The following is an 18,994-nucleotide window of genomic DNA, read 5'->3' as shown; positions in this document are numbered from 1 at the left end:
CGGAGAGGAAACATTGGCACACCTAATGGAAATGATGATTGTGAGACAATAATTCTTTACACTTTGAAGTAAGCGAACAGGATTGCATTGTAAGCAGCAAACATACACTAGTTTTAAATAAAGCATTAAACGGTAACTAAGCAACAAACACGAACGGCCGGCGAACAGGCGAGTTGTGTTTCACTTCGTTTGGTAATCGATGGGCAGACACAAGGCGGCTGTGGACTCGTTAATGATGGAAAGAAAATATCTGAAAGTCGGTAAGTAGCGGAATGAATGCTCTAAAACGTTTGTTCAGGACTATCATTCACCTATCGCAGGAATGAGCTCTTGAACTATGCTGACAGAAAACGTCAACGCAACGTTCAAGTTGCGCAGAGAAGGAGAACACATCAAGTTAAGCTGGAACAGCTAGTCTTCCTCAGCTTAAATGGGTAGAGATATACAGCCAGGGATCATCTATATATGTGATAGAGATACATATTTGCCAGCAACTTTTCACAATTGGCTGTTGCATTTGGATTGATTCTTCGACTTTCCGCTGTTGTGTTAGTTTATAAGTAAATCCATTAATACTACCATGCCATCAACGCGTTATACACGTGCACTGTCAACACGTGCGTATCAATAATTTAAAAATTTAGATAAACGTCGCCCATCATTTCGCCACTATTTTCGCCCCATCGCTAAACACCGCTCTATGAGGCGAAAATTTACTGTCAATGCTAATCAGCTGTTGCGTTGTGTGCGATAGCAAACGGGTGCGAAAGAGAGCGCAGTTGTTGACGACAATGTCAGATATAAACAGTGCTCCGATTCCGACCAATAAAGTGACAAAGAACATCAGTGTTCCAGTCAATTTAACATATTCTTGTTAGGGTAAAGTGTCTCCACATAGCAAGCAACGATGAAGGAGCGTAAACTTACCATCCTGTACGGAAGCCAGTCCGGAACGGCACAGGATTTGGCCGAGCAGATATGGCGCGAATCGAAGATGTACTTCTTCCGTGGGAACGTACTGCCGATGGATGAATATGACGTGTCGGACCTGATCGGAGAACGATTCGTGGTTTGTGTATGCTCCACCTACGGCCAGGGCGAAGAACCCGACAATATGAAACGGTTCTGGAAGTTTCTGCTCCGCAAGAGCCTTCCCACAGATTCGCTTCAACAAGTACACTTTGCCGTCCTGGGACTCGGTGATTCGCGCTACCCGAAGTTTAATTATGTTGCGAAAAAGTTGCATAAACGATTGCTACAGCTAGGAGGAACGGCACTGCTACCTGTTGGGCTCTGTGACGATCAGCATGATCTGGGGTATGGGGCGGTCTTTTTGCCCTGGATCGACCAGTTGTGGGATGAGCTGGGTCGCATAGTACCACTACCAGCTGGTACATGCATGCTAACCGAAAGCCCACGAGAGTTCCGTTGGAAGGTGGAAATAGTCCCGGAAGGCCAACACCAAACAGGTTCAATCGATCTGTACGCCGAAATAACCATGCCGAACGGGTTTCAAACGATGGTGGTGGAAAATCGGCGCACCACTGCAGCGGACCACTTCCAAGACGTTCGGATGATAACGTTCGAGGAACGGGCTGTTCCTTGGTGTTCGGGTGATGTACTTTATGTCAGACCGCACAATTCTAGCGAAAGCATTGACCAGCTGTTCGAACTGTTCAACCAGCATGAGTTTCATCTGGATAGAGACACAGTAATTCATGTGAAAGCCATTGATTCAGGTAAGTGAAGCGTTTCTTTATATGTTCAGGCAATGTTGCGGCGAAAAGAGGCATTGAGATCAACAGTTGTATTGATGCAAAATGGAATGTGGTGACTAGATACCTTGTTGTTCAGATTAAGATAAGGATGATGGATTGGAGGCATTAGTGCTGCAACATTGCAATCAAACGCTACACCCTTTTCCTACCGTTTAGAAATGTTGATAATAGGTATTCACGGATGGTCCAACTGAACAGAACGACACGCACGCCTTTATCGACAAAATTTATCTTCTTTATTACACCATCCGTATGTGCTAACGGTTTATTCCTGCACTTGATTATCCTCCTGCCAACCATCGTCATCTGAGAGGAAGCGTCTCTTTGCTGCCGTATTCATGTACGGTCGATAAACCCATTCCGTATCGGCCGCATCAAGTTCGTCTAGCGTGCCCAACTTGATTTGATACAGTTTCAGCTGAAATCGTGGCCCGCATTCGGTCAGTTCCAGCTGCTTATCCACCGTTCGATAGGTGTGATGCCGAAAGCTGATGAAATCGTCATGATTAGCAAAAGTCATGACACGCTTCGAGTCTTCCTTTGGCACCGGGAACAGATACCGCAGGATGGACATCGTCCGTTCGGCAAGTTTCGTCTTGAAGTTGTGAAAGATCAGGTGCGGTTTCTGCTCGCTCATCGTCCCAATGTCCGGAATATCGTGACGCATGACGATGCCCGAAATGTTGAAGCTTGCCGTCGGACCGTACGGCAGGTGGCAGATGATGAGATTGTCCGGTACGCCACCATGTTCATGCACCACGATGAAATCGGTCACATTGTTTGCCCGGCACGCGTGTATGAGCTGTTTCATTTCGAAGTTACCACGGTTCATTCGTTGCGCATTAGGAAAGAGCAAACGCAACTCCTTGACGAACTGTTTCAACCGGGAGGATGGATCGCGCGATGTTGTAATCATAATCTTTGGATCCTCACAGCCAGCGTATCGATACTCGTCGTCCTTGGAATCGGCCGTATTTGCTCCACCGCTTACACCACCAATTTCTGCGGCACGTTTCGGACCCTCGTCGGTCCATTTGAGCTTTTCCTGAAGCGCTAACGCATCCTTCTTGAGGTCCCCATGTATCGGTACGTGTTCCTCGAGCGACCGTTTAATTCGTTCCTTTTTATCCTGCACGATTTTGTGTTTGCTTTCAACTGCCTTTCGGTAGAGATACTCTCTTCGTAAACGAGCTTGTCGCCGAAGCATGATTTCACTGTATTTTAGGCACAAATCGTTTACAAAACAGCGGAGGAACCAACTTTGCGTTCTTGGTGAAAAACATACAAACAATTGCACGTTGCTTTCATTCAAATGACGTTTGTGGTGCGTGCCGATATTTTGTCGACTTGGTCGCTTTTTAGACATAAGAAACTTCTCCAATCGCTTGGATGACAAAAGTGAAACAAATTCGTAAAACATATCTGTTAAATTTAGCTAAAAAAATAACATTAATGATAGTTTTGATCCATTACAGAAATGCCCGTACCGTCCATGCTTCAAAAACCTTTGCCCTTGGTTGCAATTGCGGAGCAATACTGGGATTTAACGGCCATACCACGTGCGAGGGCGTTCGCGGTGTTGGCTAAAAATTGCACCAACGAGCTAGAACGGGAAAAACTGATCGAGTTCAGCCGCTACGAAGGACAGGAAGAGCTATTTGCCTATGCCAACCGACCAAGGCGTACGATATTGGAGGTACTGCTAGATTTCCCCCACGCCACCAAATGTCTGACGCTAGAAGCACTGTTTGAACTTTTCCAACCGATAAAACCGAGAGCATTTTCGATCGCTTCTGCAGTCGAAAGCGGAAAGATACAAATTCTAGTGGCTATTATTGAGTACCGGACGAAACTTAGCGCACCCAGACGCGGGCTGTGTTCAAACTGGTTGAAACTTTTGACTCCGGGCTGTGTAGTAAACGCGTGGGTACGAAAGAGTACATTCCAGCTCCCTGTAGATAATGTAAGTAACATCATTCATGGGAATCGCCTGTGGGAATACTGTTTGATTGTCTCCTTATTTTCCTTTTTGATGCAACAGCGAATTCCACTCGTAATGATCGGTCCAGGCACGGGTTTGGCACCCTTCCGTGGCATTCTTCAGGAAAGGGAACTCTCCGAAACACCTACCTCTGCACCGTTGGTACTGTTTTTCGGATGCCGTAGTTCTACCGCCGACTTCCACTGCGAGGAAGATCTCAAACGGATGGAAGAGAGTGGTATGCTACAGTTATTTTGTGCCTTTTCACGTGATCAATCGGACAAAGTTTATGTTCAGCATCTTATCCAGAAGCAGGGTGTTCTTTTGAAAAAGTTGCTTATAGAGGACGGTGGTTATGTGCTGGTTTCGGGTAGCTCAAAAAATATGCCTCAAGCAGTCAAGGAAGCTCTGGTGGAAGCAATCGGCGATGCACAGCATATAGAGAGCATGATTCAAGCGAATCGTTATCAGGAAGAAACCTGGGCATAGAAAACACGTTCAACAACACGAGAGATAGAGCTCAATCGAACTCGTGAGCCAAACAAACGATTCGGAGGTTTGTCCTAAAACAATCACTTTACCGGCAAAATTGGTTGATTTAGAGGAAACAATAATAACAGTATGAGCTAATGATGATCCTGATTTATATTTCTCACTTACTCCGAAAATCCCCACACTTTTAAACTACCGGCATCCCGTCGCCTATCGTTCGTATCCTTATCGTCGCAGGCGTATGCTAGGATGTATTGTTTCGGATGCCAAGCAACGGTAAAGGTAGCCGCATCGACAGAAATATCTGCCACCTTCTCTCCGGTTTCCGTGTCACCTATATCGATTATCAAATCCTCGCTTGCCGAAGCCAACAGTTTTCCATCGTGGCTGAAGGAAATTGTACGCACCGGCCAGTCGAGCCGGGAAAACACCCTCAAACAGGCCAACTCTTCCGCATCCCACAGCGAAACCAGTGCATCGGCAGAACCGGTCGCAAAATATTTTCCGGTCGGGTCAAACTCGATGCATATGCAGGTGCTTGGATGCGCTTTCAGAACTTGCTGGAGTTCCAGGTTCGGGTAGTTCAGGATGTGCACACATCCCTGTCCATTGGTGAGGAAAAACAAATCACTTCCATTGCTCCAGGCGATTTCATTCACCTCAAAGCTGAACTGCTCCTCGGCACGGATCTTGTGCGTACGCGTGTCGATGAACGTGACCAAATCCTCCTTATTGCCAACCGCTATCGTGTGCCCATCCGGTGACCAGGTAATGTTGATGTTTTCACCTTTCGTATTAATGAAGGTCGCACATTTTCCTACCCTTACATCCCATATGCGGACGGTTTTATCACCACTGGCTGTGCTTAGCAAATCCGGCATCGACGCATGCCAACACAACTGATCCACTGAACCGGTATGGCCGCGGTAGGTGCTCTCCTTGTTCTGCAATTACGCACAAACGGTTAAAACGCTGCCATGTACCATTCCAACCACAGTGTTATTAATACCAAACGATCACGATCAAGCGTAAACACGGCCACCGTTTTGTCGAACGAACCGGAGGCCAGGCGGCGTCCATCGCAGTTCCAGCCGACAGAATGTACTTTCGCCGTGTGCGCCTTCGAGGCTTCTCTGCTTTTGTTGTGTCCTTTGAAATATTCCTGCAGCTCGGCAAGCTGTGTTTTACTGCTGACCATTGTAAGTTTTGGCACAATTTACGTTTTCGGCGGCTTGTGGGGATTTGCTGATTTGTTTACTGGCTTGAAGAGCATCCAGAATGTCAAAGTTTTACAACCCAGCAACCCAAAGAACAACATCGTCCCATCCAATTAATTGAAAACTGTCAGTGACGTTGGTCGTCAATTAACCGTCTGATAACAATAACCTATGTCGACGCAAGAACGACACGGTGAAATATCGAGAATGGTATACAGCGTATTAGAAAAGAATAGTGCAGAATATTTAGATTTATTTGTAGTGTGCATTTCCATTTACAAAGATTAATATTTTTGCAGTTTAAATTTTTTCCTCACTTCATTGAGGTACCGTGTAAACTGCGCTTCACGTTGGTGGACGCAAACTCGACAAAAAAGGAAGAAGTCTTCTTACTTGCAACAACACCAGCAACGTTCAATACGGATACTGCGTTGAGCCGGAATTGCCGCTACCGTCACTGGTCATCACGTGAACGGGGGAAACACCACTAAGTTGGTGTTCCTAAATCGGCCAACAATTTGTTAAAACCGTTTGTTGAGAAGGTAAGTTAAGCACAGCATTGGATCAGCCAAACATCGCAACCTACTGGTATCGATTTTAGCCAGCGTAACAAACCCACAAAAGAAAGTGGCACCGTGTGGTCTACCTGATGCTCCGTTTGTTAGGGCGACGGTACAATGGAAGCATAAAAACGGTGTACAAAAAGGTTGTTTTATCCAACATTCTTTCATCCTGTTAACATAACGATGTTATCAACGATGTGCTTGTAAATGATTAAAAGGAAAATTCCCCGCATAATCACGGACGAACAAGCAGTGCCAGTGCAACAGCGCCAAACAAGTGGACAACTTTCACGGCTGATGAATGTGAATTAGATTGCCAAGCGAAGCCGACTCGGATCGACAATCTGTGCTTGTCGCGTGGTGAAAATGTGCTCTGCTAAAAATAGGCCCTAGAAAATTTGGTCCGAAAATCGATTCTTATCCAATGGGTACTCTTGTCAACAGCGGTGTGTGCATTTGACATGTGCTGTTTCCGGTACGCGAGTGCTCAACAGTTCCATGCCACATTGGCCGGGCGCGTTCCTAGAAGTACAAAACATAACGCCCCTAAGGGCCACTTCCCACGTGTATATTATGCAACGGAGCTGCCTTATCTACTGCGATACGAGAATGATAACACGCGGGAAATACTCACGCCGTAATGCCGCACAGTGAAAGCGTTGATTGTGATTTTCCTCTATTGGGCAGATCGGCAACAGTTCGGAAGAAGAAGCAACAATCTACACTTAAGAACCGGAGGGTTTTTAATGAACAGTTTTATGAATCACGCGAAGCCTAGGAATAGAACACGCATGAAGGGAGGAGTCTGTATGAAGTTGAATTGAAGCAAATATTGCAATACCGCCTGCAGCTTGAGTAAACAATCGATACACATGCGTTGTAGTCATGGATCTGGAACCAGTGTAGTGTTGTTCGCGCCAAATACACACATCATAGAAGGCGTTGCATTCAGCGATAATAATGCAAACAAACCTGCAAAAACGGAGCAGTACGAACAATCCGAGCCTACTTGATGCAAAACACGAACACCTTGTGCTGATCGGCGTATATAAAGTGATCAGAAAGGTTACCTCCTCCAGACGATAGCTCTTTAAAATACAGTTGTAATGATCGTCACGTTGTTTTGATTCGCGGTACGCGGACGCACGATTGAAACACGATTTGCATCGTAATGAATGATACGTTAAATGAATTTTCATATATAATTAATTCCTTTACGTATTACTCTGTAAAGAATGAGCGAAAATGGGCTTAGAACCGATCTGAAATTGTTCGAATGTTTTATATAACGAACATACTCTGATTGTGGTCATTCGTTTGTCATTCGCATCTTTCAGTTCGTTGCACGATGCCATATCAACATGTTGAAAGTCCCTTTTCCCATTGTTTTCGAACATTATCACTTGGTTATCGGTAACCTTCGGTACTTTCGGTTCCGATTTTGGGCCCCTTTCGTCCTACAATAATGGATCGCCGGGTGGAAAGCATAGTTCGCCATCGGTGGGGTACAATAACAGTAGGTGCTCGTGCTTCCCATTACTATGGTGCACCACGAAGTTGATAAGGCCAATCATAAAAAGTATAGACAACCTTCTGTTTCCAGGCGGCCCACAATGGACCATACCGAGGCGAATGGAATGAAAAAGGGAAGAACATAATCATAACGATTGATTGAGACACTAGATAGAAGTACTCTTCCAACAACCTTATCAGCCATTCCGACGTCATTGATTTTATCTCTTGCGATTCCACTGTTCCATTAATTCGATCGTTCATTCTTCATTTCATTCCAGATTGTGTCGGCAACGGTGTACGATCGTTGAAACTAGACCAGACAAGGCAAATCTGCGGTCGGTGCTCAAGTATTAAAAGAAGAACCTGTCTATAGCTTTCCACACCTCCGAGTGTTTTCTATAACCAGCACCAGCAGTACCAGCAGTGTATAGTGTATGCTATCGTAGCATATTTATGCCCCGAGCTCACCTGTAATTCAATCCGGAGGAATGGTTTAAAGCAACGAAAACACGCATATGTTGCATAATTCTAATCGAGTGCTGCTCTCATGACCGGTACCATCATCACATCAGTTACCCAGGGAACGGCACCTCGATGCCGAATTACTCGTTCGGAACCAGTGTGTCTTGAAGTTGGCAGCGTTTTACTAACCGGAACTCGCTGAAAGGCAAGATCATTCGATTGCTACTATGTTGCGAACGTGCGTTTGAATGGCAACAGCACAGTGGACAGCCGGATAAAAGAAGGCCCCCGCGTGTGATTGGAGGTTATGTGGTAGAGGAAAAAGGCCGTTAGCAAGTCACCACAAGTACAGATTCTCCGAACGATCCCGTATCCCCCACCAGCACGATGTCGTCGTACGATAGTCAAAACCTTCTCCCCGGCAACGGTGGCCGGATAAATGGAGGCAACATTAGCGTCGTTAGCAGCCGTAGCGGTGGTGAGTATTGTGAAGCACATGCTTCATTTAGCACGCGGATAGGGTTTTGCGTGGGGCCGGTAAACAAAACGGTTTGTTTGGTCAACGGTATGTACGGTTTTAGCGCACTACTCTGTGGCCGAATGAATTGCTGTTGTGCTGTATGTGACGGAACATCTAAACATGCTAATGCGCTAATTTTAAACTGTGACGGTTCCGTTTCAAGTACATTTCTAGTTCCATTGTTTAAATTTGGAGGAAAGTGCGCAGGATAATATTTCCAAAAATTTGATGTGAACACGTGGCATGATCGTCATCACCAATGCTATTTTTGATTCTGTGTGATTTTTAGCTGTGGGGTGTGTGTTATGTCTATACCGGTTTCCGTTCCGTTAAAGATTGCACCAGCTTGCTAGCAATCCGCACAGAATAATTAATCTTATCATTGACATTGTAAAATGTTAGTCAAGCCAGTTTTGAAGACCTTTTTCTTCATGGCAATTACGTTCTTGTTATAGGAGGTCACACAAGTTCTGAATCTTGCTTAGCCCGATGATTGACGGAAATTACTTGGCATCCGTTTTTTTCTGTCTCTCATGAATAGAGATTACTGCTTATGCATGGCGTTGTTGGCATATTTTCGAGGCAAGTGATAGTGTAGTATCGACCGGACGCAACCCCGGTACTTCCATTATCAAATGGAGGCTGTCTTTTTACCGTTCCGATCAACAAAAGGCCGAAGCGAAGAAACTGATGCCACTCTCAGCAGAAGATTGATTGATCCAAGTGACTTGCCATCATTTCTTATCGTCTACATGTGTACCATCTTGTTATGAATTTATTTTGCTCTTGTCCCCCTTGATGCCTTCTTTCTTAACATAATTGGCTAATAAATTGATTGAAGTTAGTAAGAGCGCGCGCGCGCGCCTGTGCCGGTTGGGACTTCCGATCGAGGTGCTCTCTCTTTCGACCGATCTTCACCAGTCGACTAGATCAAAAGACATTCTTTCGCTAACATACGTGGTCTCTGTCATGAGTATGCTATCACTACGCATTCCTGGTCCAATTGATCTATTGTCCATCCATCGCAAGAAACCCCAACCTGGCAGAGCTGTTTTAGTGGAAAGCCGTTCCCATGCTGAAGGGGAGCAAACTCAATCGTGCCGGGGAGAGTGGAAAAAGTGTCCCAAGACATAAGAAGCACACGATTTAATGCGCGCGGTGGATAAAAATAGATCTCGTAACTTTTATTCTAGTCATTCATCACGCGTATCATCAACGGTGGCAAGAGGGACGCGAACAGAGAAGGGTGCACATATCACAGGTTTTTGTTTTTCAACTCGGAACGGTATGTGCATTCGGGCAAGAAACGGCGGATTGGATCGACGTATCTTGTTGTGCATGAAGCGAACGCGGTTCCCTCACAACCTGATCGTGGTTGAGCGAATGGACGAGGGTTATTTATCGTCCCGTCAGTATAGATTAAATGTGCTTGAGATTTTGCTTTATGCAACCAGCATCGAGACGGTGTACTCGTACGTTGCACTTAAAGATCGGCTATGGCGCGTAAGTGTTGATTGTATGCGACAACATGGGGTTGAGCACTCGCGATGCAATTATCAGCGATGGGAAGTAGCCAATAAACGACGTTTGAGAAATGGTTCGCATGCAATAAGCAATAACTATCAGCCAACTATCTAACGTTTAATAAATAAGTTATTGTTTATGCAGTACGGATGAGCACAACAACGCTCGTATTTGTTTTAAAGACTGTCCCACGGAAGATGAATGTTTGCAAAAGCTCTCAATAACAAGCTTAATAAGAGGCGAGCTGAATAACCTTCCGGTATTGTGTCATTACTGTGATTAATGCATCGTTGTCTGTCCTATTATGCAACAAAGGGATTGATTGAATGTAGGGCAAACGAGGTTTATTGTTAAGCCATTATCACCCACCCCATATCAGGCCGCACCAGACTAGCGCGGTCATTTTTAAATGCACATTAGCATTGTTTGCATTGCTCGCCTGTTTTCCCACTTTGGCATATGATTAATGAAGGGGTTTTTTTATAAATATAAATAAAATTCTATCGAACACATTCAGTAAAACAAAGCACTTTATTTATGTTTACGTTCTCTTCTTTTCAGCAACGACAGCCCCGCACAATGAGACAGAAAAGGCTCCGTTCTTGGAAAAAATGGAACCGGTGCGGCTTACACCGGCCTGGGAAGAGCACAATCTTCCGAACGATGAGCTCAACTTCAGGGGTAAGTATCGTTGTCTTCCATCCTTCATCGCGTAACAAAAAAAAGGGTAGATATCATTTAAGGGTCGCGCCCCTGTGGCTGTGTAAGCCTAATTTACGTAACAAAATACCGCAAACGAATCGTGTTTTCACAAAAAAGCACACCCCCACTGTGCTGTTTTTTGCTGATGCTCCACTTTGGAATGCAATGTTTTATACCTGAATGTTTTTTTTTGTTGCTGCCGCATCAAATATCAGCTTAAGCACACAAAAATTGTACTACCGTAAGCAAAAGACACACTTCCAAACATGCCAGCACTTGGGTTGGTTCGGTGTGTTAATGCTATCACTACTGGAAGGAAACAAATTAAGGTATAGTCCACCCAATTCCGTCTCTTCTTCCTGCACCTTCCACCACCATTCCATGTGCCCGTGGTGGAGTGGTTTGCGTGCGTGTGTGAATTATTGCTCGATTGGAAGTAATAATTTATTGGTCTCTGTGTTTGCGGTCTCGCACAATGGTTTTGCAACGTCGAAAACCACCAAACTTTGGGGTTGTGACCACAAAAGGAGGGAAACCGAAGGAATGTTGCCAATTTGTGGGTTAACTCTACGACACATTCCGCGACTGCACTTGCGGAGTTGGAAGCCGCGGTGTGGTGTAAGGGCAAACACAGTTGACACGGTTTATTTTAAATTTCCTTATCAAAAACATGCCTCGAGTCGCAATTTAAATGCCACTCTGTTGTATTGCGCCGTGCGTGCTTAACGTGGTTTCAAAGTTATGAGGAATTAGTAATAATCTTTTTCAAGTTTATTAAACTTTTCATACTGGTCCAACAGCCATTTTCGAATCAAATGAATAATGCGATTTATTATAAATCTTTTTTATATTTTTTTGCTGTTTTATTCACTTCTTTCCTTTGATGTTCTCCTTCGATGCTGCACCTTCTCAGTTTTCGGCGGTGTTGTGTCCTTGTTTTCCTGTTTTTTTTTTCGGTTCGTTTACCTGCCAGCACATCGTTTAATTTATCGTGCCTGATGAAGTTTAATTTTACCAAAAGGAATTTAAGCGATCGATCAAACTTATCGATTATGTGTTGAATCGAGGAAGGAAATGAGTTACTAGTTGTGTTTTTTTGCTACTTTTTAAAAATAATCGAACAATTTGATCGATAATGATTATGAAAATATAAAGTGCTGTTTAGTAAGCATTTATTTATAATTCAATTAAATGTTTAGATTAGTTTTTTTTTTCTCTGATGTTCAGATTTTCGATCGTTGTCTATCGAGGTCTAACTGTTTGATGGTTTATTATACATTAAAAAATAAAAAAATATAGCTCTCAAATCTCAGGATCGCTGTCTCTGGGTGGATTTTTTGCTCTGGTAGACATAATTTCCTCGAATTTTTCCTGCAGCGCACAAAAAACTCTCCATGCAGGAATTTAATGGAAACGAAATAAACACAAAAGACAAAGAGGAACGCGAATTGCATCTAGACGTGGATACAGCAAGAGAAGATGATGCCCGCTCAACATGCAATTTCATGTTGTGTCTTTCTTCACATAACACAGCTTTGCCGACGAGCACAGACGAGAGGAGATCCAGGAGCCAAGTCAGATATGCTATGTACAAAACACGTTGGGACTATAATTTTGCGTCTTGCCTTTTGTGGTCCAGCTTCATGCGTGTTTTTCCCCGGGCCCTGCTCCGTTCCGTGGCCTGTCCGGTTTCGAAAAGTCGCTCGATCCTGCGGGAAACGACTGCACGCTCTCGGGATCGATCATTCATTTCGGTGGCATCGGTTTACTTGATCGGTTGATAGTTTGCGCTGGAACAGTTCGCGTTCGCTACATATTTAAAGCTGCAAAGGAATGTATGTCCTCTAAGAAAAGGACAGGACAGTTCTAGCAAAGTGCGTACACTGCGGACCACTTTCATCGATTCGCTGGTGCTGTTTTGTGGTGGTTGCGTTTAGCGGCTCCGAGACCCGAGTGATGTACCTTGTGTGCCACCGTTCGCTCTTTGCCCTGCCCAGTTGACAAGTGTCGTTGCCGAAGTGAGGAGGTCATTTTGACACGCTGCCCATGCTAGTGCAAACCTAACACCGTTCATACACAGAGCAAGACACGCGATATACGTCGACCGTTTGTGTGGAGCTATTTAATTGTTAAAACCAATTGGTGTTTCGGGGAACCCAACATGATTTTCACCCTGTACTATTTGCTAACACGATGGAACCTGCTTCCAGGGATGACAATGGAGCGGGCCAAGATGGAGCTAAATCCACCGCGAGACAAACTGCGACTCGTCTTTCTCACGCTGATGATCCACGGCATCGGTACGCTAATGCCATGGAACATGTTCATCACTGCCAAATCAGTAAGTTGTTGCGTTGTTGTAATCATTGAATCGAAAGGAAGCTAGTAATCACATGTGTGTTTATTTTCTAATTTTCCCCGCAGTATTTTGTAGATTATAAATTGAGTCAAAACTACACGGGCGTGGAATTAGAATATGGAACGTACTTTCTCGCGTACGTTGGATTTGCTTCTCAGGTTCCAAACCTTCTGTTTAATTGGCTCAACATTTTCATGAACCTTGGGTAAGTATGCAAAAGGCAACTGACAAAAGTCGGAGTCGAACACGGTTATAAATAATTATTTCATGTGTGTTGATTTGTTTCCATTGCAGTGGCAATCTCACGAAACGGATCGTTTACAGCATTCTCATAGAGGTGATCGTCTTCGTCGTTACGGTAGTGCTGGCCATGATCAACTCGTCCGAATGGCCCGGTGCATTCTTCTGGATCACGATGACCACGGTGGTGATTTTGAACAGTACGTTAAGTTCTTTCGTGCATACAGGGTGTACCAAATTTGATGCTTTCTGCAAAAAACTTACCGACCATTACGTTTTTAAAAGGTTTTTTTGTAAATTGCAACTCTTTTTACACGGGAGATTGTTGGTCACTTGTTAAAAATGACAATGATTTCCATTTTTGGCTTCCTATGAATTTATTCTCCCGTAGTTGGGGCCAGCCATGATACCACTACTACACCCTGTGTGTTATATTACGATCATCCATGTGTACTAATGCATCGGTTGTACCCTCTTTACAGTGGCTGGTGGAATTTATCAAAACACGGTGTACGGGATGGCCGCGAAGCTACCGTTCAAGTATACGGGCGCGGTCGTTCTTGGCTCGAACATCAGCGGCACGTTTGCGTCAATCATCTCGATTCTCAGCTCCCAGTTTGCATCCTCCGTGAGGACGGCAGCAATCTACTACTTCATTACCGCAATGTTTGTGCTGTTGCTCTGTTTCGACACATACTTTGCGTTGCCATTGAATGTAAGTGTTCGGTTTGTACGTTTCCCTTATGTTGTGTTTTGTTAAACGTATGCTTTTGCTTGCAGAAATTCTATCGCTACCATGAGCTGCTCAAGGAAAAGGAAATCGAATCGAACCAACGGGCAAATGTGAGTTCCCGGCCACCGTACTGGACCATCTTTAAGCAAGCGTTCCCGCAGCTATTCAACGTGTTCTTCGTGTTTTTCATCACCCTGGCCGTGTTTCCGGCCGTGCATTCCGACATCAAGCGCTCGGATAGCAACTTCATCATCGAGGACGAGCTGTTCGTGAGTATCTGTTGCTTCCTGACGTTCAACGTGTGCGCCATGCTCGGTAGCCTGCTGACGTCCTGGGTAACCTGGCCCAAGCCCAAGTACCTGGTATGGCCCGTAGTATTGCGGGCAGCCTTTCTGCCACTGTTCCTCTTCTGCAACTATCAGCCGCTCAACATTTCGCGCGTCCTGCCCGTCTACATCGATCACGACTGGGTGTACTGGGGCATCGCGATCGTGATGGCCTTCAGCTCCGGATACTTCAGCTCGCTCGGTATGATGTACGCACCCCAATCGGTGGAACCACAGTACGCAATGACGGCCGGTATGTTTGCGGCCGCCATGCTTATTACCGGTATCTTTACCGGCATTCTATTCTCGATGGTGTTCCCGATGGTGGTACAGTATAACTTCCTCGAATGGCTTCACTAGGCCTGGCTTTGGGGAATGGACGTGTACGACGGGTACGTTTCGTAACCGGCATACGTCCCATTCCCAACGAGAGAGTAATATCGCAGCGTGGTGGTCTGATTATGCGCAAAGTAACGATCATTAGTGGGTCATTTGCGCACACAGTTAGGTTTTAAAGTCTTCTCCCAAAATCATATCTACTTGCTCAGATGGAATGAATGCAAGTTACGTTTTTAAGGCGTTCACTATCGTCACTACCAAACTTTCGCAGAAAAGTTCCGTATCAGTGCGTGGTGATAAAGAATCGCACAAATTTCTCCTTTCCCCATTTTATTTTGTTTCTACTGTGCTTTCTATTGATGCTGAATTAACGTCGTTTAAAGGGCTTTAAGCTTTAATTTAAGATGTTTCAAAATTATTAATTATCCTAAATATGGATTTGTATGGCAGGTTTAATAACATAATCGGTCAAGGAGGTGGTCCCGGTGGTGTAAGCAAATAGCGGCACCAATCTTTCACACGACAGCACCGGTAACAGATCCCATCCGACACTATTCTCCTTATTCCGAGTTTCGAACGGATAACTCAAACGAAAAAATCGATACGCTTACTCACTTTGGCAGGTTTGATTGTTAGTTAGGCAGAGCGAGAAAGCATGTTTTGCGTTTGGGTTGTCCATTTGTTGTGAACCCCAACAAATCCATCTTTAGAATGATTAATTGTTTTGCAGAGAGTTACTACTGATGAGGAAACTCTTTGGGAAAGATGAACTTTCTATTTGTCTGTTTGTTTGTTTGAAGGCAAGTAAGCTTCGTGTTCTACGTTTAGGGCTAGTAATAGTTTTGGGGTTAAATTTAACGCATGTATCACGATTGTATCATAGTTTTAAACACATTAAACGCCAAGCCTATCCTTAGGGAGTGATGTTCAGGCCACATCATGTCGAGCGTGGCGGCAGACGTTTCAGCTTTCTCAAAAAGCCGTGCGCCTTTTCAAACGGTAGGTAACAACAACAGTGTATGTTAGCAAATACTAAAAAGTGATCGGCTGCCGCCATCACACAAGGTAATCAATCAGGATGTGGCGTGAATGACAAGGTTCGTCAAAATAGCTTGCCATTTAATGCATTTCAAACAGATGCAGCAAGTCATTGCAAGATCATCCAGCCAGACACATGTGTGTAAGGATTAAGCAATAGTACACTATACCACATTGGTCGCCTAAAGGATCGTAAGATCGGTTTTATAGCTCGTATTGTACGGTCCCTCAAATGTCGCATTAATGGACTATCCAACAACTTTCCGATAACCATGCGGCAATCGAAATCGCGTCAAGCAAAATGGTAAACTAACTATACTAAACCTTAACTTATGTAGGCTGTAGTGCGAAAGAACACATTCAGTTACAGACAAATTATTTTAGACAGACCCATACAACGACATGCTAAGTCCAAGGGCGAAATAGAGCCTATTCAAAGAAACGTACTAAACCATAGTCTGATTTGTTAAGTAGTAGAACAAGTTTTCAAAGTCGTCATCATCATCAGCATCGAGAACCTTAACTGATTCACTACAGTCATTACGTATGAATGTGCTTTGCTGTTTAAAATTAGCTTTACTGTTAAAATTAGTCTCGTTTTGATTTGTGTTATCTATCCTCGTATTCTTACAATATGCATGTATGTTGCCGAAAAGATAAGCTCCTTCAACAGTCTTTTTTCGTAGCATAATTTTAGGATCTCTAGATTACACTAACATGCGATAGACATCCGTCAGAAAGTAGAAGAACTGCTCAAACATGCAATAAGTTAAATTGTTTCATTTGTTTTTATTATTAATGTGCAACCTACTGAAACCCATCATATGTCAAATTGTTTAGCGTATTTAGTGTTAGTGTTATTCTATCTTTTACGTATAAATATTTTTAACACAGACTGTGGCCGCGCGATACGAGTTCGGTTCCATGTTTAACATAAGCTATCTCTTAATAGACCATACAACGCTCTGGCAGAACCCGCAATAGTAATAAGTGGCCCTATGGATTAAGTGTAAGAGTAATACAGAAGGGAAATGCAGCGACACACCTCCATATCATAGTTTTCCACTCAGAAGTCATACAAAACGCGCTTTAATACCGGATCTCAGTGAACCCTATTTCGCCACAATTGTTAAGTGAAGAAACGGAATGTAAACCAAAAACCAAAAACACACACAAACGACAATTCTTTTGTTCTGCTTTGGCAAACCTTCCCAAAATCTAAATGGTTTTATTTTTATTTTGGTTAAGTGATGTTTAGCTAAAACGACGAAACGCGCGATTCCTAATGTCCTGATGAAACATTCACCATTCGTTTGAGTACCAAAATTTTACGTTGTAAGTCGCTAGTTGTGCGCCAGGTTTGGCATAACATTGTATTTAAACTATTATTCATATAATATTGGACTGATGAAGTATAAGCGAGAAGGGTTTTACTATAGCGTTAGTTCGGTGTGTGTGTTTGTTTGTTTGATTAGTCTAGTGATGTTTGATTTCAATTTTGATTTCCCATAATTATAATCATTTTATAATGATCCAAAGTCGTGCGCCCTTAAAAGCTGTTATAACTTCTGGAAAATGTTTTTTTGGGTTTTAACGATATATTTCACTGTGTTCTGCAGCTTCAAATAGCTTACTTTAAAAAAAAAACTTTGCTTTACTCTCAACTCGTAATGTGTTTGTTTTTTTTTTTGTATGCAATAAAATAGTTCCAAAAAGTACTGTTTTTTTTTGGTTTTTTATTTACTATTATATTGATTTGTTTATGTTTACTTACTATTTACTGCCTTACCTTTTTTTTATTTTTTACGCATTTTCAGTCCCTTGCCGGAAACACGGCTTTAGTGAACACCAGCAGAAACATGAATGCATTTCTTATTCGATCTGATGATGATGGGAGGTCACATCCCAATCTTTCATCACACTATTATCATGAAACTACTGTACTACCGAGCAAATGGAACACGAACATAATCAACACATACCAGTAAGCGAATGTGAAACGTTTGTTTTAAGAGTATTCCATGGTGAGTGTTGTGTCAGTGACTGTGCCTCAGCTCGATCAGTTCAGTTCGTCATAGTGAGCACGTGATCGGGCGCTTAGCATACACACATTAGATACTACCATTGGGCTAGCATAGGCACGTATATCCTAAAACTAGCGCTAGGTACCGTTTTAGCTCCTTAGAAAACAAAAAAAATACACTTTATTGTTAAACGCTAAAGTGTGATCGAATGTGTAAGAAAGATGCAGAAAGTTAAAAATATATTTCCTTTCTTCCCTATCGTTGAAGTCTCCGGTTGGTAAAATCGTCCAAGAGCAATCCGCCATTGCCAATTACAAGATTTAATAAATTAAATGATAATGATGGGACTTTTTGATGTCATGGTTGTTATACGAATGTTTTAAAAATGTTCTTTAACGATGATTTTGTCTTGTCTCGTCGAAACATTGATTAGCATCCAAATATTTAAAGATAGCAAAGCTCGCTGTTATAATTCACGAAATAATTCTTACTAAGGCTGTATATTCCTTTTTGACGATTTCATCTGATCTGCTTGCAATGGTTTGCGTACTTTTGGATAATATATCTTGTATAAAATGCACAAGACACATTTAAGTTCGCATCCCTCGCGAGAATTCACTCGCTAATCACTTCAAGCCCCCCGTCACTGCATGTCAAACTCATGCGAGTGATCTTTCTGTTTAGACAGCTGATCATAACCAAGTGGAACCAGTTGTGGATCAAACGGTAGGTGGAGTAGGCGGTCGCCTAGGGCCTCGCCTTGTTGGGGGCCCCAAATAATGTGTGCAGTAGTTGTATACATAGGCCCAGTCTCCTTATGCTAGAGGGGACCCCGAAGGGTACCACAAGAGGCCTCTGGCGAATTTTGAAGTTGGGACAAAATGCCCCAGAATCGGCCAATTTTGTAACTTGTGATACCAAACGAGCATCTACAAGTGGAAGTAACACTTCTCACCATGCATTTAATACAGCGTTTTTTTCTCGCATAATGGCATTAATCACGTCTGCCTGTCGGTGCCAAAGCATGAAAGGTGTCACGGTTCACTTGCTTACAGCAATTGCAAGCGCGAGCCAAGTACTGCATGGTCGATCAGTATCCCTAAAAGAAAACCAACTGGTGATCGTCAAAGAAGACAACATGCATCATTCCTTGCGGGAAATGGGGCGTATTATTTCGGTTC

The 18,994-nt window shown here is 43.5% G+C and overlaps 4 protein-coding genes across 5 annotated transcripts; 2 read left to right on the top strand and 2 right to left on the bottom strand.

Annotated features, from left to right (window-relative positions):
- Positions 1-836: 836 nt before the first annotated feature.
- On the top strand, positions 837-4,381 carry LOC128299625 (NADPH-dependent diflavin oxidoreductase 1). The gene is made up of 3 exons (XM_053035639.1): positions 837-1,739; positions 3,254-3,741; positions 3,820-4,381. The coding sequence occupies exons 1-3, from the start codon at positions 908-910 to the stop codon at positions 4,246-4,248; spliced, it is 1,749 nt and encodes a 582-aa protein (XP_052891599.1). The 5' UTR covers positions 837-907; the 3' UTR covers positions 4,249-4,381.
- On the bottom strand, positions 2,003-3,054 carry LOC128299628 (U3 small nucleolar ribonucleoprotein protein IMP4). Of its 2 annotated transcripts, XM_053035643.1 has the most exons (2): positions 2,790-3,054; positions 2,003-2,756 (listed from the first exon to the last, which is right to left on the bottom strand). In XM_053035643.1, the coding sequence occupies exons 1-2, from the start codon at positions 2,983-2,985 to the stop codon at positions 2,044-2,046; spliced, it is 909 nt and encodes a 302-aa protein (XP_052891603.1). In that variant the 5' UTR covers positions 2,986-3,054; the 3' UTR covers positions 2,003-2,043. The 2 variants fall into 2 exon arrangements, with proteins under 2 accessions (XP_052891603.1, XP_052891602.1); XM_053035642.1 differs by having other exon boundaries at positions 2,003-3,054.
- Positions 4,357-5,498, bottom strand: LOC128299627 (THO complex subunit 3). The gene is made up of 2 exons (XM_053035641.1): positions 5,261-5,498; positions 4,357-5,195 (listed from the first exon to the last, which is right to left on the bottom strand). Exons 1-2 carry the CDS (start codon positions 5,447-5,449, stop codon positions 4,416-4,418), a joined length of 969 nt encoding a protein of 322 aa, XP_052891601.1. The 5' UTR covers positions 5,450-5,498; the 3' UTR covers positions 4,357-4,415.
- Positions 5,499-5,896: 398 nt separating this feature from the next.
- On the top strand, positions 5,897-15,425 carry LOC128299626 (equilibrative nucleoside transporter 1). The gene is made up of 8 exons (XM_053035640.1): positions 5,897-6,010; positions 7,825-8,486; positions 10,614-10,733; positions 12,965-13,095; positions 13,179-13,318; positions 13,408-13,553; positions 13,836-14,068; positions 14,134-15,425. The coding sequence occupies exons 2-8, from the start codon at positions 8,396-8,398 to the stop codon at positions 14,770-14,772; spliced, it is 1,500 nt and encodes a 499-aa protein (XP_052891600.1). The 5' UTR covers positions 5,897-6,010; positions 7,825-8,395; the 3' UTR covers positions 14,773-15,425.
- Positions 15,426-18,994: the final 3,569 nt, after the last annotated feature.

This window comes from Anopheles moucheti, chromosome 2 (assembly GCF_943734755.1).
Source record: "Anopheles moucheti chromosome 2, idAnoMoucSN_F20_07, whole genome shotgun sequence".
In the NCBI taxonomy this organism is placed as follows: domain Eukaryota; kingdom Metazoa; phylum Arthropoda; class Insecta; order Diptera; family Culicidae; genus Anopheles; species Anopheles moucheti.
This window is presented reverse-complemented; position numbering and strand designations above follow the sequence as displayed.